This window comes from Ovis canadensis, chromosome 7 (genome assembly GCF_042477335.2).
Source record: "Ovis canadensis isolate MfBH-ARS-UI-01 breed Bighorn chromosome 7, ARS-UI_OviCan_v2, whole genome shotgun sequence".
Classification (NCBI taxonomy): Eukaryota; Metazoa; Chordata; class Mammalia; order Artiodactyla; family Bovidae; genus Ovis; species Ovis canadensis.
Genome location: NC_091251.1, coordinates 31,549,897 through 31,571,473, shown reverse-complemented (window position 1 = coordinate 31,571,473; position 21,577 = coordinate 31,549,897). Strand labels below are relative to the sequence as shown.

At 47.7% G+C, this 21,577-nt stretch overlaps 1 protein-coding gene across 1 annotated transcript in view; it reads left to right on the top strand.

The window, feature by feature from the left end:
- Window positions 1-12,175, top strand: part of CELF6 (CUGBP Elav-like family member 6) — a 29,164-nt gene extending 16,989 nt beyond the window's left edge. Inside the window, exons 4-13 of the mRNA XM_070292466.1 lie at window positions 7,392-7,520; window positions 7,623-7,702; window positions 7,863-8,006; window positions 8,123-8,255; window positions 8,364-8,510; window positions 8,721-8,783; window positions 9,039-9,119; window positions 9,206-9,349; window positions 9,908-10,062; window positions 10,884-12,175. Coding sequence (XP_070148567.1) covers window positions 7,392-7,520; window positions 7,623-7,702; window positions 7,863-8,006; window positions 8,123-8,255; window positions 8,364-8,510; window positions 8,721-8,783; window positions 9,039-9,119; window positions 9,206-9,349; window positions 9,908-10,035 — 1,049 coding nt within the window. The 3' untranslated portion in view covers window positions 10,036-10,062; window positions 10,884-12,175. The remainder of the gene's footprint in view (window positions 1-7,391; window positions 7,521-7,622; window positions 7,703-7,862; window positions 8,007-8,122; window positions 8,256-8,363; window positions 8,511-8,720; window positions 8,784-9,038; window positions 9,120-9,205; window positions 9,350-9,907; window positions 10,063-10,883) is intronic.
- Window positions 12,176-21,577: the final 9,402 nt, after the last annotated feature.

Below are 21,577 nucleotides of genomic sequence, written 5' to 3'. Positions count from 1 at the left end.
TATATTAAATGTTGGCAGCTAATTCCAGTTTTAAAAGTGCACCAGCACTGTGACAGCCTAACCCTAACCTATCAAGCTTGCTTCTTTGGCCCTAAGACTTCCATTTTCCCTCTGCCATACAGGAGTATTCTACTATGTACACATGCATGCGCTTTTTGACAAAAATGGTCACTTCACACACATTCTATCTCTTGAATTTTGATGCCAATGCAACAGAGTAGTATTACTATTATTTTTAATCAATAGACATGAGGATTGTGGTTGAAATAACCTATATTTTACTTTATTTTTTTAATAACTTCTATTGTAGGTCTGTTTTATTTTCACTTCCAGCCAATGTTGTAGAAATCAGATTGTTAGCACAGCAGGGGAAAGCGTGAATAGAAGTAGACTTGTTTTCACTGAAAAAAATGTTTAAAGCAAATTTATAAAAACATTTTTCATAATAGCTTGGAAAGATGCAGAGATGTTCTGTCTTCTTTCCACTATAACATTACCTACAACATCATTGTTCTTGAAACTACCCATTTGTTCTGAGACTAAACAGCTCCTTATGAATCTGAATGATCATAAGACTCTCTGTATAACCATGCTCTACAGGTCACAGACCCATCTCATGAACTTAATTCTGGGGTCTTCTTCCATGACCATCTCTGGTAGCATTGGTGACACTTGGGGTGCATCCAAGTCTTCATGGACTGCATTACAGCAGCATTTTAAAAAACGTTTTGGCTACACCTCACAGCACGTGGGACCTTACTTCCCTGACCAGGGATTGAACCCACATCCGCCTTCATTGGAAGGACAGCACAGTCTTTTTTTAAAAAAAGTATTTATTTATTTTTGGTTGTGTTGCGTCTTCATTGCTTTTCTGTAGTTGCAGCAAGTGAGGGCCACTCTCTAGTGCAGAGGGTGCTCATTTCGGTAGCTTCTCTTGTTGTGGAGCACAGGCTCTAGAGGGCACAGGCTCAGTAGTTGAGAGCTTAGTTGCTCTGCAGCATGTGGCAATCTTCCCCGACCAGGGATGAAACCTGTGTCTCCTGCACTGGCAGGCAGATTCTTTACCACTGAGCCACCAGGGACATCCCACAATAGCCTTTAAATGTATGCCAGCCCTACGTATATGTTTATACAAATATACATAGTTTAATATATGCCAGTGCCCATAAATTCTGCGGCCAAGTTCTGCACTATCCATTTACTCCGGAAGAGAAAAATGCATCTCCAGAGGCTGAGATCTTCTCTCTTAAGGGAACCTGAAGGCCCAGGCTTTCTTACTTGCCTCCTGGCTCTCTTGAATCGGGATGAAGAAAAAGTGGAGTCTCCGTTCTTTCTTGGTCTAAGTCCCTATTTTTCAGGCCTCCTCCTGCACTGTATTGTTTTTTAAGTGGGGCCCTGGGTTGGGAAGATCCCCTGGAGAAGGAAATGGCAACCCACTCCAGTACTCTTGCCTGGAAAATTCCGTGGACTGAGGAGCCTGGTAGGCTACAGTCCATGGGGTCACAGAGTTGGACATGACTGAGCAACTTCACTTTCACTTTCAAAACAGACATAAGATAATCTTTGTTCTTTTTACCACTGTTAAGAATATAATTCAGTACTGTTAGCAACATTCACATTGCTGTGCAAGGTCCAGAACTTTTTCATCATATAAAACTCAGACTCTGTTCCCATTAAACATCAAGTTCCATTTCTCCCTCCCTCTAGCCCCTGGCAACCACCATTCTACTTTCTGTTTCTATGAGTTTTACTAACCTAGATGCCTCACATAAGTGAAATCATACAGTATATGTCTTTCTGTGACTGGCTTATATCATCTGGAGTCTTCAGTTCTCATCCATGTTGCAGAATGTATCAGAATCTCTTTCCTTTAAAAACCTGAATAATATTCCATTGTGTGTATACACCACATTTTGCTCATCCATTCACTGGTTGATAGACATTTGGGTTGCTTCTACTTTTTGACCGTTGTGGATAATGCTACAGTGAACGTGAGTGTATAAAATACCTCTTTGAGACTCTGCTTTCAATTTTTTGGATGTATACCCAGAACCAGTATTGCTAGGTAGTATGGTAATTCTATTTTTAATTTTTTGAGGAACTGCTGCATTGTTTTCCATTATGGCTGTACCATTTTACATTAGTGCACATACGTAAACAATAGTCCACAAGGGTCCCAATTTCTCCACGTCCTTGCCAACATGTATCTTCTTCCTTTTTTTTTTCTTTCTTTTTTTAAATAACAGTTATCCTAATAGGTATGAGTTGCTATCTCATTGTGATTTTGATTTGCACTTTATTAACTATTAGTGGTGTTGGGCATCTTTTCATATACTTGCTAGCCATTGTATATCTTCTTTGAAGAAATGTCTATTCAGATCCTTTGTTCATTTTTTAAAACTGAATTGTTTTGTTATCATTGAATCATAGGAACTCTTTGTATATTCTGGATCTTAAACTCTTATCAGATATATGGGTTGCAAATATTTTCTCCCATTCTGTAGGTTGCCTCTTCACTCTGTGTCTTTTGATGCAGAGTAGTTTTAAAATTTGACATAGTCCAAAATTTCTATTCTTGCTTTTGTTGCCTGTGCTTTTGATGTCATATTCAAGAAATCAATGCCAAATGCAAGGTCATGAAGGTTTCCCACTGTTTCTTCCAGGAGCTTTATCATTTTGGCCTTTATGTTTATGTCTTTGATTCATTTTTATTTAATTGTTGTATACAGTGCAAGATAAGGGTCCAACTTCATTCCTTTATATGTAGATGCCCAGTTTTCTCCGCACCATTTGTTGAAAAGACTGGAACTCTAGTCAAAAATCATTTGACCATGTATGTTAGGGCTTATTTCCGGCCTCTCTGTTCCTCTCCATTGGTCTAAATGTCTCTCTTTATGCCAGTACCATACTTTGATTACTGTAGTTTTGTAATGAGTTTTGAAATCAGGTATTCTGAGACCTCCAACATTCTTTTTCCCCCCCAAGATTATTTGGCTATTCATGGTATTTTGAGATTCCACATAAATTTTAGGATCGATGTTTCTATTTCTTAAAAAAATGCCATAGGAATTTTGATAGGAACTGCATTAAATCTTCAGATTGCTTTGGGTAATACTTACATCTAACAATGTTAAGTCTTTCAATTCTCGAACAAAAGATGTCCTCCAATTTCCTTCAGTTTGTGCCTTCCCAATTTCCTTCAGCAGTGTTTTATAGTTTTCAGGGTACAAGTTCTTTGGCCTCTTTGTTTAAATTTATTCCTAAGTATTTTATTTGTTTTGATGCTAAGTGGAATCGTTTTCTTAATTTTGTTTCCAGCTTGTTCACTGCTAGTGTATAGAAGCACAACTGATTTTTTAAAATTTTATTTATTTTTGGCTGTCTTCGTTGCTGCACAGGCTGTTCTCTAGTTGCAGTGAACGGGGGCTACTCTCTAGTCGTGGTGTGTGGGCTTCTCGTTGCAGTGGCTTCGCTTGTTGCAGAGCGCAGGCTCTAGGGTGTGTGGGTTTCAGTAGTTTCGGCATGTGGGCTCGGTAGCTGGGGCTCCTGGGCTCTACAGGACAGGCTCAGTAGTTGTGGAGCAGCTGGGGCGCATGGGTTTAGTTGCTCCGTGGCATGTGGGATCTTCCCGGACCAGGGATTGAACTTGTGTTTCCTGCACTGGCATGCATATTCTTCACCGCTGAGCCACCAGGGAAGCCCTGATTATTTTGTTGATTTTCTTTATAGTGGAACTTTGCCGAATTTGTTTCTTAGTTCTCATAGTTTTCTTTTGGAATTAACGTCCTCCCTGATACTCATTAGATCTGATCAGAAGACTTTGTTTCCCCTGGATATTTCCTTCACTCATTTCCTAGTCTGCCTTGGCTAGGTCATTATGCTGCAGTCATTACTAAGAACATCAGGGCATCAAAGGCTGCCATCAGCAGGATCTCCTGAGTTGGTAGTTGGATGGAAAGTTGGACTGGTAATTTTAGGGTGCATTTGGTGGTTGGTATCCTAATGTTGAAACTTCATCCCTGCACTGTTTCTACAATCATGATATCTCTCCAACATGAAAGTGAGTGGCCGGCTGTGAGGGGCCTAGAAGCCAGAAAGTTGTGCACCTCAAGAATTCCTTTGGGCCAACTTGAGGCAGAGCCTTTTTTCTAGAGCAGTGTCTTGAGACCCTTCCTGAAGAAGACAGAGGGACTGACTCTAACTCTGGGCTTTCAACCCCATCATCTGCTACATTAGAATCCCTGTATGACCAGCTGCACAAGGTAGCTTTATGAAGATGAACCTCTAGGGTCCAAACAACTTGGTTTGGTTCAAAAAAGCATTGACAGAAAAGCAAGGAGCACACATTGGTTGCATCATGAAAAGGCAGTTATACTGTTCAACTGTGTCTCTTTCCAAATATGTCTCAATTCCACACTGATGCTATCTTCTAGTTCCATCCACTCTAAGAAAGTTAGGCCTCCCTGTCCAACATTTCCATCTTTCTACAGACCTGTCTACCACTCATGGAGTGCTTTTACTCAGACATTTCTGACCTACCTCTTACAGAATCCTCTTTTTTACCAAACTGGTATAGTTCGACCTAGAGGGTACTGAATATTCTGGGCTAAGTCCTGTCATCACCGACTCTCCGGGAGCATGCCTCAGCCCTCAAAATCTTCAGGGATGTGCATTTAGGGGCTACTCTCAGGGGGCCAGCCTGTAATTCTCTTTGACCAGATCTCTTAAGAAACTTATCCCACCATTTCTGGAGATCAGCTGATGCTAACACACACTTTGACCAGATCATCCTCCTGTCAACACCATCAAGGTTCCTATAAAGGGGCAAAGAGAACACTAGGATTTAGGGTGACACCTGTACAGTTTGCAGCATAGAGACCAGCCCATGGCTCAGACTCATTTCAGTTTCAAATTCTGTACAACCCAGTAGCTCAGAACCATAGGGTCAGTGCCCTGTCATGGAAATGGAAGTTTTTTTAATTTGGGAGACTCTCATTGGAAAAGAAGGATCAGAGAATTTCATGGTCTTTGGCATGAGCTGTAACTGACCACCATCATCAGAAAAGAGCAATAGGGGGAAGAGCAGATGAAGGATTGGACCACTGTCCACACAAACCTCTTTTCTGTCCTGGGGGCGCTTTCTCAGCCATGACATCTTTCTTCCTACCTAGGGCTACCTGGATGCTGTTTCATGTGGCATGACAGCTTACCTGGGTGCTAACATCATCTTGCAGATGCTACCCAATGTCACAACTGCACTGCGAGTTAGGACATTATGAAGCGCTGGGACTCTGAAGACCCCAGGATCTTCTCCAGCCCCTCCTGGGCCTCTTGTAGATGCATGGGCATACTTTAGTTTCATAGTTCAGAACAATAACAATCTCAGAGGGTGACCAAATAGGGCCTGTCTTCCAATGTCGAGGCAAAACCACCATCAGATTAGTCAACAGAATCATGAAAGACCATTCCTGTCTTCTCAGGTTCCTGAACGGAATGATCCCAGATCCCTCTTCATATACGATGTGGAATTGTATGTTCTGTCTTTTAGGTCAGCAGTTTACAAAGGACTTTCCTTGGAGCCCTTTCTAGGGAGAACCAAGGGAAGATGAAGCCAGAGAAACTCCAGCCCTCCTCCCTCTTTTCTGGCTTTACTCCAAACAGTTCTACTTTTCTCTTATATGTTGAGCTTCATCCTGATCTTTTTGTTAGAATGATGGATTTCACAGCTTTTTAAAAAGGTGAGGAAGCCGGTGATCCATTTCAAGGGCACCCTTCTGTGGCTAACACACCCAGGAGTGAAGTACACCCACTGGTTTGTGTTCTTACCACAGAAAGTTGGTACCTCCACTCGAATTCTGGCCACAAGTACATTATTTATCCCTTTCCCATCAGGATTTCTGGGCAGTTACCCTCTGGACAGAGGGAAGTGTTCTGCTGAAACATATAAACCACATATAATTCTTCTGTCCCATATAAACCGCAGCCCTTGCCTTTCATACAGACACAGCATTGACAAGCAGATGACAGATACCATGGTATTCAGGGCCGCCCCACACCATGGTATTCAGGCTGAACCCCACACCATCCCAGGTGAATATGGACACACACGTAATCTCCTTGTTGGAGATTCCCTCCACTGCTAATTTTGAGCAATCTGTTCTTCCTTTTCACTGTCACCCACGCTTCAGCCTACAACCTTCATCAGCCTTGTTTCCAACAGCCTAGCCAAGCTGGCCAAAGAGAAAAGGAGTTTGGGATGGATTTTCTTGGGCTCCAGGATCTCATAGGTGGAGCCTGAAGCCATATTCCCACCCAGTCCTTCTCTTCCAACTTGTATCACCCTGATGAAGCCCCCTCTCAAATTTAGACTTACCCTGGTGCAGAAATGAGAGGGGCTTTGAGCTGGACTCCTGGATAGTGCTCTTGCTGGATGTGCATCTAAGTCCTGCCAGCTCCAGTTCTGCAACTTTCTTCAAGGGCACAGACCCAGCCTGCAGCCCCTTTCCTGGCATCTCCCACTCCCATAGGAAGCAGGGACACAGAGGAGGATTCTCAGGTGGCTACTGGATCTGCAGGCAGAAACTGTTCTGCCTGGGGAGAACACCTGGGGAGAGATCAAGGCAGGAAAACAGGGGAAGTCAAGGAGGAGGCAGCAGGGCTCAGGGAGGGCCTTGGGGGCTCGGTGAGACATAAGGGAGGTAAGGAAAGGGGTCACGGGTTCAGGAAGTGTAGTCGGGAAAATGCCAATGTTGGAGGATTAGGAACAGGAAGGGCACCCAGGCTGAATTTGGAGCTGGCAGTGGGGGTTCATCATTCCAGTGCTCAAGAGTCTGGGGAGGCAGCAGTACAATGAGACAACTGTTTCTGTGCTGTTTTTTTGTTTTGTTTTGTTTTTTGATCCAGAATTTTCCTTGATTCCAGAGATTGCCAGCAGGCTTCTCCTTAGGGTGTACTTATCTCCTCCAGACCCAGTATGAATACTAGGACTCCTCTAGGACTCCCTCCCTTAATAGGGCTGAAATGGTCCAAAACAGCATTTCCCAAACTCTAAGAACATAAAGGGCAAGCATAAAATGGTGCATGTAGGGCTTTATCCAGCCAAAAACTATGGACTGACTCACTTCCCACAAGAGCAGCCACGAGTCGGAGTTTTTCCAGGACTCGGGTTTTCCTGATGGAAATCCCGAGTTCCTTTCCTCCAGATCCATGTGAAGGTCATCCTGCCCCTCAAAAAACACCCAACCTTGTGGGCCCAATGAGCAAGGCCTTCTCATTTCCTCCTCTTCTTCCCAGAGCTAGACCGTGGTTAGCTCCCTTCCTAGGCTCCTCTGTTCCTCTGCAGAGTCCAAGAGGACTTAGGGTTCCCAGGTGACTCCTGGATTTGTCCCCAGAGGACCGAAAGCTGTTTGTGGGCATGCTGGGCAAGCAGCAGGGCGAGGAGGACGTCAGACGCCTATTCCAGCCCTTCGGCCACATCGAGGAGTGCACCGTCTTGCGGAGCCCTGACGGCACTAGCAAAGGTGACTTGAGCTGACCCCGGGACTTCCTGGTGACCCCTGCCTCACTCTGGACCACAGGACCCTTTGGCCTCTGTGACCTGAGCCACCTCTATCCTGCCCCAGGCTGTGCTTTTGTGAAGTTCGGGAGTCAAGGGGAAGCTCAGGCAGCCATCCAGAGTCTGCACGGCAGCCGGACAATGGCGGTGAGGGCGGGCGCCGGGGCCAGGGCGAGGCCAGCGGGGTGGGGGCTGGCTACTTCTCCCCACAAACCCGGGGAAAGGGCCTGATGATGAGCAAGGCACTGGGCCCAGAGCTGGAGCTGGGGGTTAGACCGGTCCTTGCAGCCTCCTCTGTCTTACCCAGGGCGCCTCGTCCAGCCTCGTGGTCAAGCTGGCAGACACGGACCGCGAGCGCGCACTGCGGCGGATGCAGCAAATGGCAGGCCAGCTGGGCGCCTTCCACCCGGCGCCGCTGCCGCTCGGGGCCTGCGGAGCCTATACCACCGCGGTAGGTGCCTGGTCCTGGAGTACACGTGGCGCAGCGAGTGAGCCAGGCGCGGGCTAGGGAGCCCGAGCAGCTGCCCGCCCCTGGTCCTCTACACTTGCCCTTCTTCCCTCCCAAAGATCCTGCAGCACCAGGCGGCCCTGCTGGCGGCGGCGCAGGGCCCGGGCCTCGGCCCAGTGGCGGCAGTGGCTGCACAGATGCAGCACGTGGCGGCCTTCAGCCTGGTGGCAGCGCCGCTCTTGCCCGCGGCAGGTACTGCGCGCAGGGGGCGGGGCCGGGCGGGGCCAGGGCGGGGCTGGGGCCAGGGCGGAGCGAGCGTGGGGCGGTGAGCTGACTTTCGCACCTCCTCGCCACCTGCAGCCAACTCCCCGCCCGGCGGTGGCCCGGGCACGCTTCCGGGTCTCCCGGCGCCCATCGGCGTCAATGGATTCGGTCCCCTGACTCCCCAGACCAACGGGCAACCAGGCTCGGACAGTCTCTACAATAACGGGCTCTCTCCTTACCCAGGTGGGCCCCCTACTCCGCCCAAATCTCCTCCTCCCAAACGGAATGGGGAGTGGGGGCTGGGGGATGGTGATGGCAAGGCCTGGCCTCCCTAAGAAGAGACTCCTCCTTCCCTGCTGCCTCTCATCGCCTCCCTCCACACTCCCTGAATTCTCACCTAGCCCTGCCCGTCAGCCCACCTTCATTTAGGGTCTTGCGCCCCTCTCTCCCCAGCCCAGAGTCCCGGCGTGGCTGACCCCCTGCAGCAGGCCTACGCTGGGATGCACCACTACGCAGGTTTCACTTGGCGCTACGCGGCCTGGGAGGTTTGAAGGGCCCCAGAAAGTAACAGGGAGATTTGTGGGGGGTGGGGGGGAGGGGAGGTTAGGCTCTGTTCTGAGGAGTCGACCCTCCATTCCCTCACCCTTGGACCCAGAACGACTTTTCTAGGGGTGGACTGGCTGAATTGGTCAAAAGTGGCCAGGCAGGTGGGGTCCTGCTTGAGGGATGGCTCCTTGGGGGGTCACTGCCCGCTCCCACCTCTGTCTCCAGCAGCCTATCCGTCGGCCTATGCCCCAGTGAGCACAACTTTTCCCCAGCAGCCTTCAGCCTTGCCCCAGCAGCAAAGAGAAGGTGAGGGACAGGGGTCTGGAGATCAAAGCCTGGTGGGGCTGGACTTAGGACTCCTCCCCTGAACCAGCCTGCCGCTGTTCCTCCAGGCCCCGAAGGCTGTAACCTCTTCATCTATCACCTGCCTCAGGAGTTTGGTGATGCAGAACTCATCCAGACATTCCTGCCCTTTGGAGCTGTGGTCTCTGCCAAAGTCTTTGTGGATCGTGCCACAAACCAGAGCAAGTGTTTTGGTGAGTTGAGGCCCATCCGTGGACCTCTCCCTCTCCTAATTACGAGGCTCCCTACAAACCCTAAGTTTGCGCCTTCAGAAGTCAATGATTCCTAGAAACTGAGTGTATAGCACTCAGCAGGAACCCAGACCAGGAACAAGTCTATATCAGCTTCACCTGGGACAGTCAGATGTCTGGTAGATCTTCAACCAGGTTAGGCTTCAGAATCTGGCCAGGGCAAGTGGATGGGGGGGTCTGGAGTCAGAGAGCCCCTCCAACTGCAACTGCATTTCAGAGGATCAGAATGGGAGCTGTGGAGGGAGCCATGCCAGGAAAAAAACAGAGAAACACCCGCCACCCAACACACGCGCTTGGAATTACCTCCTGTCCTTCCAAGAATCACAGAAAACTCAGGCCACTCGTCCATGTCTGTATGAGCCTGTGTCCGTGTGTGTGTGTGTGCACACATGCAAACACTGAAGGGGGGAGGGGTATATGATTGATGGAATTGGCCTGAGGGGGGTGAGGAGAAGAGGCTGGGCAGAGTTCCCAGCTAACCTCTCTGCACATACCCTCCAGGGTTTGTTAGCTTTGACAATCCAACCAGTGCCCAGACAGCTATTCAGGCCATGAATGGCTTTCAGATTGGCATGAAGAGGCTCAAGGTTCAGCTGAAGAGGCCCAAGGATGCTAACCGGCCTTACTGATCTGCTCTTACTGACCAGCCACGAAAGGTGAGTCCGTCGTGGACCCCAGGCAGATGTGTCCTGAGTGATAGAGGCACTCCCAGCTTTGCTATTCCTTTTGGGGATGTTGAGGGCACCCACCTCTGAAAAAATCTGGGTGAGAAGAGCCAGGAGTTAGGAGGAATCCTCAGTTTGGGGCTGTTTTTTTTTCCTTCCATCTATGAACTGAGATAAATTTGACATCATTCCTGTCCCTACAGCCTGGGAGAGATGATTACAGTGAGATCCAGCCAGCTTGTTCCATGCCAGGGATGACATGGGGACCTGTGTAGGGAGGGCAGGGGGTGGAGAATGAGACTAGGAAATAGATTTGTGTCAGCTCGTGAAGGGTCTCAAAGGCCATGAGTTTGGAATTTATCCTGAAGATGGTAGAGAATCACTGAAGAGTTTAAGCAAAGAAAGGACAGGCTGTCAGGGCTGGGATGACGGCAGTGAGCATGGAGATGAGGAGAGAAGCAAATACCCTGAAGGTTTACGGGGCCTGGTGGTGACGGGGGGAAGATGACAAGCTCTCTTAGATTTCTGGCAAGGCCAGCTGCCTGTGACTTTTAGAGATTTGCTGTCTTAGAAGGTTCACAAGACCCTCCTTCTATTGAACTGTCCTCCAGGGAGCCCTCGGGAGGGGATGCTGGCCCACGGTGATCTGCCCAGAACCCAGAGTCTGGCTCCAGGGGGAAGCCTGAGGTCCAGCCACTCACCTGAGATGTCACGGATGGGGCAAGTTGCTCTGTCTTGCTCTCCAGAGTGACATTGTTCTTTTTCTCCTTTCTCTCTCCTTATCAATTAATACCCAATACTGGAAACTGAAGAGTAAGAAGAAAGGAAAAGAGAAGCACAGAAATGCTTGAGCAGCCCTTCCTGAAGGAGCAGCCGCAGATGGAGGTGGACCCTAGGCCAACGCCTGGGCTCAGGCCGCTTTAAGGATTGTTTTCACCAAGTGGGTTGTTCTGTGCCTGGGATGCAGAGCTCAGGCTGGCAAGGCAGCTGGGGCTGGCTGAGGAGTGACTGTCTAGGGAGGGGAACCAGCAGATGGCCTAGGGGGTGCCAAGGGCTTCTCCAAAGGGAAGCCCAGATCTACTTCTTTCAAAATCATATCATTCCTTAGAGTTTAGGGACCAAAGGACTACTGCTTTTTTAAGAATATATATATATATATATATATTAAACAAGAAAAAAAAACAAAAAAAAATCACAAGGGAAACAAAAGAAACAGTATAGAGTCTAATAAAAGCTGCCTTTAAATATCCCTAGGAGACAGGGTGAAGAAGACCCTTGAAGGCCCCAGCCTAGGCAGAGGAAGGCTGTGGAAAGATTATTCTGTGTCTCATTCCCTCTTAACCTCCCAACCCCACCCCAACACCTTTTAAAATAATTAAGGACTTGAGGTCTGTGTTCCTAAGCAGGTAACAAGAGAGTTATGGAAGACAGTGAGCCCAAGAGAGCATCCCTGAACAAGCCTTGATGAGGAGCTCTGGCCTGCCCTGGTCCTTGCCACCCTGAAAGGCCTCTTAAGCCAGCAGGAGTGGGAACCTGCCTTTCCTTCTTGACAGCCTTTCCTGTGGAACCTCTGCTTCCCCAGTTAGGATGAAAGGGAGTTTGGACCACCCCAGTCTTTCCCTTCCCTGTCCAGACAGACAGAGGCCCTGCCTTTGGCTGAGCTGAGACACCTCCTGTTTCCCCTCACCTTGAGCCAGCCCCAGTGTCCCCTTGCTCCAGACCACCTTCTGTCTCTAAGTCTAAGTCTACCCACCTGTAAAGTAGATTCACGATATATATAGAGGGCTGTGACCACAGACTTGGAAGATTCGCTACTGTATATACTGCCATTGAGAGAAGGGGATAATTTTCAATATTGTAGAAGCTTCAGAATTTAGAGGTCCCTCTTTACCCAGGACCTGGGAGGGAAGTAGATGTTTTGCCAAAATACTTCTTCATTCCTTTAAAAACTACATCTTTCCTATGCAAGAGTGTCTCACATGTGCTTATCCGAGGTGCTTCTAGATGGTGAGCAGTGTTCAGCTTAGAAGTGGTGTGTGCTCTGTCTGTCTGTCTTTGTCTGTCTGTGTATCCAGTGGGTGCCATATAAAGCTGGTCAATGGTGGTGCTTCCTGCCTGCTTCTGTGAGATGGGCAAAAGTTTCGGCTTAGAACACCATGACTCACCTTGCCTTGGTCAGCCTTTCCTGGGCCCACAGGGCCTTGCACATACTGTTCCTAGGAGGCTAATCTTTGCTCCACCCCACACACCTGGATCAGACTAGTCTGGGGCCCCAGCTGTGTGGTGGGCACTCTGGTCCCCAGCTGTTACTGAGGCTGGAGGCCTCTAATCTGATGTCACATCAGACAATGAAGGACATGGCGGGGGGAGAGTTCCTCCTTCATGAGAGTTTCTAAGAAAACTTGTTCCCACCTGTTCCTTTGTCTTTGACTCATTTTTGGAGGGAATGGGATGAAAATTAACGTTACCAGGTAAGATGCCATATATACCAACAAATAATTTCCAGCTAAGAGAGGAGCTAGTGTCAGGGGCATCTGTACACCAGCACAATGCTCACACACAGGCTAAGCACCCTGGACACAGATGGGAATATGTGGCCTCTGCACAAACAAACAGCTATTCACGTGGAGGCATAGAGGCCCCTCACTGCTAGGTGCTAAGCACGGTGCTAGGAGCCGGAGCACAGGTAACGTCTAAGCCAGTGCTCCCCAACCTGTTCTGGCACCAGGGACTGGTTTCACGGAAGATAATTTTCCCACGGATGGAGGAGGGATGGTTTGGGGATGATCCAGCATTACATTTATCGTGCACTTTATTTCTGTTATTATTACGTCAACTTCTCCTCAGATCATCAGGCATTAGATCCCGGAGGCTGGAGAACTCTGCTTTAGTTAAAAAACTTGCTGATCCCTCTAAGCTCATGGAAGACTTATATAATGTCTAATGAGTTTAAACAACGCTGGTGTTTGTTTCTCTGTTGTGTGTGCATGTGTAAGTCCAAATATTTTCAGTTGCAAGTGTCAGAAACCCAACTCAAACAAGCCAACAGGAAACTAGTTGGCTTACAAAACTGATAAATCAAAGGATGTACCTGCCTTTAGGTATGGCTGGATCTAGGCTGGATCTGGATTTAGGGGTTCAAACGATGATGTCTCCATCTCTTGACTCTGCTTCCTTCTATTTGGTGGCCTCACCAGTTCTAGCTCTAAAGACCTTGGGAGAACTTTGGCCAGAATGGACATGTGCCCACATCTAGGGTGGAAGAGTAAGCCACCATAACTGACTTCACCAGGACTGTGTGGAAGGGTGAAATGGCTCTTCAGAAGAAGAGAAGATGGGCAGACTAGCAAGGTGCATCCACAATATTCCAAAATCCACCTATATATTCTTCTTGACAAACATACAATGTCAAAAATATGCCTGCCTAACGATATAACATTCTTAGTCCTAACAAAAAACTACTCACCCACTTCTCAATGGGAGGCAAAACCAAATCATGCCCAGTTGCTTTACTGAGCCCTCAGTGCAGGGTCCCTTTGTGATGTGCAGGTATTGATTGGGTCTGGATATAACGCCTTGTGATTTTGCAATCTATGGCTTAAAGATAAATGTAGCTACCTTGGCATAACCAATATGAAATAGTAGAGGGAAATAGGATAACCATTAAAAAACAAAAAACAATTCAATTTGGAATAGAAGAGAAAACAATGGTCACTAATCCATAGCATATAGCAGATCCATCCTTCTGGACAGTGGAGTGAGTTTCTTGGTCAATGAAACTAATTACTCTAGGTCCTTTCTTACTGGAAAGTATCTTCTTTATCCATTGTCCTTTACAGACAGCCCCAAGAAGATGCCCCTTCTGGAACTGAAGCTTCCCTCCTCCTTTTGGACATGGTGCGTTGTGTGTGCATGTTCCATTGCTCAGTCATGTCCTACACTTTTGTGACCCATGGACTGTAGCCCACTAGGCTCCTCTGTCCATGGGATTTCCCAGGCAAGAACACTGGAGTGGGTTGTCATTTCCTCCTCCAGGGAATCTTCTTGGTCCCAGGATTAAACCTGTATCTCCTTCACTGCAGGCAGATTTTTTGATTTTTTTTTTTTTTTTTTTACTGCTTGAGCCATCAGGAAAGCCCCCTTTGGACATGGGTTTGGGTCTAAACATTGTCTTAGACATTATGTCTTCCCAGATCCCTGACCGTCAAGTGAGAAGTCTCTGCACAAATCCTTTCAAACTGATTTGATTTGGTTCCTGGTTGCTCTCTGGGAGCTAGTAACCTTCATCAAGAATCTTGGCGAGTCCTTGTCCTTGAGTCTGGATCTGACCCTTGTGGTTTCTCTTAGCAACAGGTCACATTTGGCCCATTCCCCTCCCGCTCAGCTTCATGGCTTCCACAATGGACGGTCTGTGATAATGTCAATCTTAACCTCAGTGCCTCCAGAAACATTATATATATATATATATAAATATATATAATATATTAATAATATTAAATATATTACCTATATAACACTTGGCTGGCTCATGCTCCAGTAACCCTGACTCAGTTCAGTTCAGTTGCTCAGTCGTGTCCGATTCTTTGTGACCCCATGAACCACAGCACACCAGGCCTCTCTGTCCATCACCAACTCCTGGAGTTTACCCAAACTCCTGTCCGTTGAGTTGGTGATGCCATCCAACCATCTCATCCTCTGTCGTCCCCTTCTCCTCCTGCCCTCAATCTTTCCCAGCATCAGGGTCTTTTCAAATGAATCAGCTTGTCACATCAGGTGGCCAAAGTGTTGGAGTTTCAGCTTCAATATCAGTCCTTCCAATGAACATCCAGGACTGATCTCCTTTAGGATGGACTGGTTGGATCTCCTTGCAGTCCAAGGGACTCTCAAGAGTCTTCTCCAACACCACAGTTCTAAAGCATCAATTCTTGGGCGCTCAGCTTTCTTTATAGTCCAACTGTCACATCCATACATGACTACTGGAAAAACCATAGCCTTGACTAGACAGGCCTTTGTTGACAAAGTAATGTCTCTGCTTTTTAACGTGCTGTCTAGGTTGGTCATAACTTTCCTTCCAAGGAGTAAGCGTCTTTTAATTTCATGGCCGCAATCACCATCTGCAGTGATTTTGGAGCCCCCAAAATTAAGTCAGCCACTGTTTCCACTGTTTCCCCATCTATTTGCCATGAAGTGATGGGACTGGATGTCATGATCTTAGTTTTCTGAATGTTGAGCTTTATAGTCAAAAATCCCTAAGCAGTACTAGCTCGTACTGCTGTTCAGGTGCTGCCAAGGCGCTGTTCAGGACAGTAACCACAGAAGCACTGGTTCTGGCCAATCATCAGCTTGCTTAGCTCCTTTCCCTCTGGCCACGGTTCATATTACACTGAGGGCACATCACCAAAACCTTCCTGAGGGGAGTCTGACAGTGGACATTGAATTGGGGGGACCCTCTGAGAACCTGCATAACTTGGGCACTGTGGGCAGAGTCTTCACCCTTCAAAGGGCTCCTGGAATTTCTCTCTCTTTCTGGATGCAATCTGGGTGTCTGGATATAGACATATAGAGAAAAAAACCTTTGGTCTAAGATAGGACTGACAACCTGTGACCTCAGAAGCAGCTCTGGATTTGCTGTGTGCTCTGACCTGGGGTTTCACCTCTGCCTCAGTGGAGCAGAACATGCATGTGATACCCTCCAAAAGAGGGTACAAAGGTCAGGGAGATCTCAGAATCTCTTTATCTTTTCTAGCTTGGGTTCTGCCTTTGGGCAGTCACTGTCCTGACTATACCTGCCTGTACTGTGACACAGCCAAATGCAGCAGGGATTCAGAGGCTGTTTGGGGCCTCCCTTGCTTCCTGGTGGCTCAGCGGTAAATAATCTGCCCACAATGCAGGAGACTCAGGAGATGTGGGTTCGATCCCTGGGTCGGGAAGATCCCCTGAAGGAGGAAATGGCAATCCACTCTGATATTCTCACCTGGAAAGTCCCAAGGACAGAGGATCTTGGTGGGCTACAGCCCATAGGGTCACAAAGACTAAAGACTTAGTCGGACATGACTAAGCGCACATGCATCCATGCTGGGCCTCCCTCAGCCAATGTATTTGCACAAGCATGTTACACAGCCCTGTGTTCTTTGGGAGAACCCACGAAGGAAGACACCTCATGGGCTCAGGAAGCTCAAAGCCAATGCACACTCTACAACCACCCTTGGAGCTTGAGTCATGTGGGGTCCACAAAGAGCTGACCAAGTCTGTGCCAAGTGCAAACTCAGAAAAGGTAGAGACTCCAGCTCTTTTTCTCCCCAGCCCTGCCCTCAGGAACTGCCCTCACAGTAGTGCAGCCTGGGCTAATGGGCCTTTGATTGCCCACCTATAGCTGCTGCTGCTGCTGCTAAGTCGCTTCAGTCATGTCCGACTCTGTGCGACCCGACAGACGGCAGCCCACCAGGCTCCTCCGTCCCTGGGATTCTCCAGGCAAGAACACTGGGAACTTTTAACTTCCAGGCTCTAGCCTCCCGCCCCCTAGAGGCCTAAGAGCACAGAGACCCAGAAGGCACAGCAAACTGCAAGCCTAGGTTTGATTCTTCCCAAGGTCTTAGGTGCCCGGAAGACTATGTATGGAACCACAAAAGGAGCCTGAGAAATTAGCCTCAGCTTCTCCTAGGGAGTAGGCCAGAAATGGCCTGACCCAGCACTCTTGGCTCTGGGACCCTGACAGGAATCCAGAGATCTGGGCTGGATTTCCTGCAAGTGAGCTGGAACTCCAATATTTTGGCCACCTGATGCGAAGAGCTGACTCATTTGAAAAGACCCTGATGTGGGAAAGATTGAAGGCAAGAGAAGGGGATGACAGAGGATGAGATGGTTGGATGGCATCACCAACTCAACGGGCATGTGTTTGAGTAAACTCCGGGAGCCGGTGATGGACAGGGAGGCCTGGTGTGCTGCAGTCCATGGGGTCGCAAAGAGTTGGACATGACTGAGCAACTGAACTGACTGAACTGAGCTGGAAAAATCAGTTGTGCCCGCAGGACATTCTTGCTACCCCAAACAGTGTTGGGATGGGGGCTTTGATTGTGGCTCCATATCTTAACCCAAGTGTTCTAGAAAGCAGAGTCTGAGGCTCACATTTTGGAGAGATGGAAACCCAGAATGGTGAGAAGGGAGGAGATGCGGTGAAGAAAGATGTGAAGCAATGCAAGACAATGTATCCCAGTGGTGCCTGCTGTGTCACATGAGCCCTGGGGAGACAGCCAGTGACTTGACAAGACTGTGCTGAAGCACAGAGTGTTTGCAAGAAGAAAGTGCACCTTGGATGGGTTTACCAAGAAGAGATTTGAGAGGGGATTTTCCCAGCTATTCCCCCTCACCACTTGATTTCTACTGGCCAAGGTGCACCCTGCAAAGGCCTGACACCCCTGCATTTTTGAGTTGCATCATTTGCCCCCTGGGTGGCTGCTTGGGAAGTCAGATCCCTTGCCGCCACGAGGCATTTCTACCACAAATGTGGAAGTGGGGTGGTGGGCTACGAGAGAGAGAGAAGGAGGTGGCTGAGGGAGTCTGGAAAGGCACAGCAGGTTTGTGACCAATGCATTTCACTCTCTCCCACAGGATTTTTACAGTCAAGGTTCCCAGACACCAGATCCCCCAGGACTGTCTAAATTTTAAGCAAAATACACATCATTTAATTTGGGAGGGAAAAAAAGACACATTCAGGTGTGGCTTGGAGGATAGGGCCTTTTCTCTAGAACTTCCCAGACCCTAAGCTGCAGTATCTCCTGCAGGACATCCCACCTCTCCACCCTTGTTCTCATGTGTTTTAGTTTGGGGCAGAGGATCTGGCTTTTATGATCTATCACACACGTGATCATCTAATCCTTGGCTGTCAGGCTAGCCAGTCACAGGCAAGAAAGGAACTCTAGACAAAGCTGCCTATGCTTTGGTTCTACTAGCAGGGAAGCAGATAAATTTCGGGACCTTACCAGAAGTCTTGTGAGAGGCGAGTATACTGCAACATCCAGATATTTGTCCAGGGTGTCCCTGAAATCTCCATCTAGGATGAATACATGACCCAAAGCTCCAGATAAAATAGAAGATCATTTAGCCAGCGGACTTGATACCACGTAACAGGGATTTCTAACCTCCCATTCAACGATTGTCAGAGACCCACACTGTCTCCACTTCAGTTCCACCAGCTCCACGTTCTGGAGTCTGTTGATTGCACACACCATTCCATTTGTATATTAGGACTGGCTGAATTGTAAGCAATAGGCACCCATACAAACCAGCGTAAGCAAGAAGGGAGCTGAGAAGTGTAGTGCCATTGAAACTTCAGGCAGGACTGAATTCAAGGGCTCAAACAAATGTCATCAGACCTCTTTCATTCCATCATCTCTCAAGGCCCTGCTTCTCTTCATTCTTTGTCCCATCCTCTTACCTGCCATAAACACACTTTCTCCATGTGATAGAGAGCTGGGTGCCAGCAGCTTCAGTCCCATGTGCTCCTGGCACCATGGCCTCAAAACCAAGAAAGTGTAAGGGGAAGGTTATGATTGGCTCTCCTTAGGTCACAAAGCCTCACCTGAACTAATCATTTTGGTCAGGGGGATGGATTCCTCCACATGGCCTGTTGGGTCATGTATCATCTCTGTGGGATAGAAGCGGGGAGGGAGCAGAGGTGGCCCTGTGACTGTCAGTCCCACTAAGGAGTCATAGGGTGTAAAAACACATCCTGCATGGTCTGCAAAAACATGTCAGTTGACCTAGCTGGAGCATAAGACCCAGGTGAGGGAGTGCTGAGGGTCAAATAGGAGCCAGAGTCATGGAAACGGTACCGATTTTATCCAGAGGCCATAAAGAGCCATTGAAGAATTTTAACAGAGGAATGACATGATCAGATTTGGGTTTCAGAAAGACTCCCTTAGATTGAAGATCATCCTGCATTCTACAACTAAGACCCAGCACAGCCAAGTAAATAAATAATGTTTTTAAAGGAGAGATTAATTTAAGATGTATTAAGAGGTAAAATCGGTTCTGTTTACAGGAGGGTGGGAGAAATCTAAGATGTTTTCCTCTCTGGGTTCCAGCTGAACAAGTCACAGGTGCTATTTACTAAGCTAAGAATATGAAAGAAAGGCAACTTGAGAGGGAAAAGATGAGTTTGCCTGTGAGACATACAAGTGGAGTTGTCTAAAAGGCAACTTGAAACGCAAGCAGCAAAGAATGGAGATAAATATTCGGGAGTCCAGGTCACCTGCAGTCAGTGTGTCACACAGGACAATTTAAAGAGAAGCCGCTTCTTGAAAGGGCACTGGGTGGGTCATGGGACTGCCAAGCAGGACATGCAAGTTTGAAAAATAACTGAGCGCAATTGGAGGCCAGTCCACCAGAGCAAAAGCCAAAATAGATTCCAGACCAACCCAGTGAGCATATTGCCACTTCATCACCACTGGGCACTGGATGTCATCACCACCCAAACCCACACCGCTACAACCCCCAAGCACAGGACAGAGAATGGTGGCCACTGCCACCAGGATGCATTCTCCATGGTTCTATTTCTCGGAATCTTATATTCCAGAAGCTATTTTCCTGGGACCTATTTGGCCAAGTTTAGGTCACATGCCTCTGTCTTAGTTGCCAAAGATCTGGGAAAGCAAAGACCCAATCTTTTCAGTGTCTGTCATAGAAGGTGGGCTCTACTTACCTCCAAGACTTGTAACACAGGAAGGGTAATGAGATTCTGCAAAGCCCCGGATGCTCAGGGCCTGCTTCAGGTGGATGCTATTGAGGTCACTGGAAAGAGTGATGAAATGAGAAGTGGGTGTTGACTGAACTGTATTTTTTATATTATTATTTAAATGGTGAATGAGGATGAGATGGTTAGATAGCCTCACTGACTCAATGGACATGAGTTTGAGCAAACTCTGGGAGATAGTGAAAGACAGGGAAGCCTGGCATGCAGCAGCCCATGGAGTCGCAAAGAGTCGGACATGACGTAGAGACTGAACAAGAAGTGGTAAGTGACAGAAAAGGAATCTATTAAGGCAGTCATGAAGGAGCCACGTGAAATGTGGGAAGAAACTGGAAGAACACAGCCCATAGGAGCCAATAGAGGGAAAGGATGCAGGGACTGCTAATCATGGATGTCAACTGACATCAGTGGTCAAATTATTGTTGAGCCTGAAATTTTCCAATGGGTTTCAAAGCTCAGAAGTCATCTGTAACTTTGGTGAATGTTTTCAGTAGAGGTTTGGGGGAGAGGAAGATGACACTAGATGGAGAGTGTAAACTACTTAGAGGTTTGCTTGAAGACAAGAAAAAGGGTGGTGTAATGATCAGCAGTGTGTGGGGTTAAAATTGGAATTTTTTTTAGGTTGGGCTATGTGATCAAGTTTCTATGCTGAGATCAGAGAGTAGGAGAGAGGCAAAGCTGACTATCCATGAAAGAGGAATATAAATAAAGGAGCAAAGTTCCCAAAGAGACAAAAGGAAGTGAAAAACAAATGATAAGGATTTTTAAGAGAAAGGATTAGCTTGGATTTGAAGAGAGACTTCATTACTTCTGAGAAAGAGTAGGGGAGATTCAAATGTTTGGAGGGGGCTGAACATTAAGCCAGATTCCTCCACGTTGACTTTATTTTCTCTGTGAAGCAGAATGGGGGGTGGTGGAACAAGCTAATGTGTAGAAGCACTGTACACTCAGGGCATAGCTGAGGAGACAGGGAATTTGTTGTAGCTCTGTATCATGTCCCGGATAAGTTTCCTTACATGATTTATTCTAGATAAAGGTGACTCATAGATTCCAACGTCAGAGGGCCTTAGAAAGGGCCTGGGAGGACTTCCCTGGTGGTCCAGTGATTATGAATCTGCCTGCCAATGCAGGAGACATGGGGACAATCCCTGGTCTGGGAAGATTCCACATGCCGTGGGGCAACTAAGCCCGCACACCATAACTACTGAGCTTGTGCTCTGCAACGAGAGAAGCTCCCACAATGAGAAGCTGGCACACCACGACTAGAGAAAGCCAATGAGCAGAACAAAGACCCAGCACAGCCAAAAAGAAAGGAAGGAAGGAAGGAAGGAAGGAAGGAAGGAAGGAAGGAAGGAAGGAAGGAAGGAAGGAAGGAAGGAAGGAAGAAAAGGGGCTTGGGACATTTTCAGGAACCAAAGAGCTGTCTCATGATTTCTGGTCTCTGCCTCTCCAGTCTACATTATCTCTCTGAGATAGCCTTTCTCCATTCCTCATAACATTGGATTGGCAAAAAAAATTTCTTCAGGTTTTTCTGTAAGATGATATGGAAAAACCCACACGAACATTTTGGCCAACCCAATAGTTGGGATGGTGGATGACTCATGAGTTCATATCTCTTCTGCTCAAGAAACCAGTTCAGTTGGAATCATAGTCTCTCGGCCTTAATCCAAATTTCCTAGGAGAGAACATTGGCTTAGCTCAGTTTGGATTAGGAATCCACTCACAGTTTGATAAACTGCAGCTGGGATGCCAGAGGTC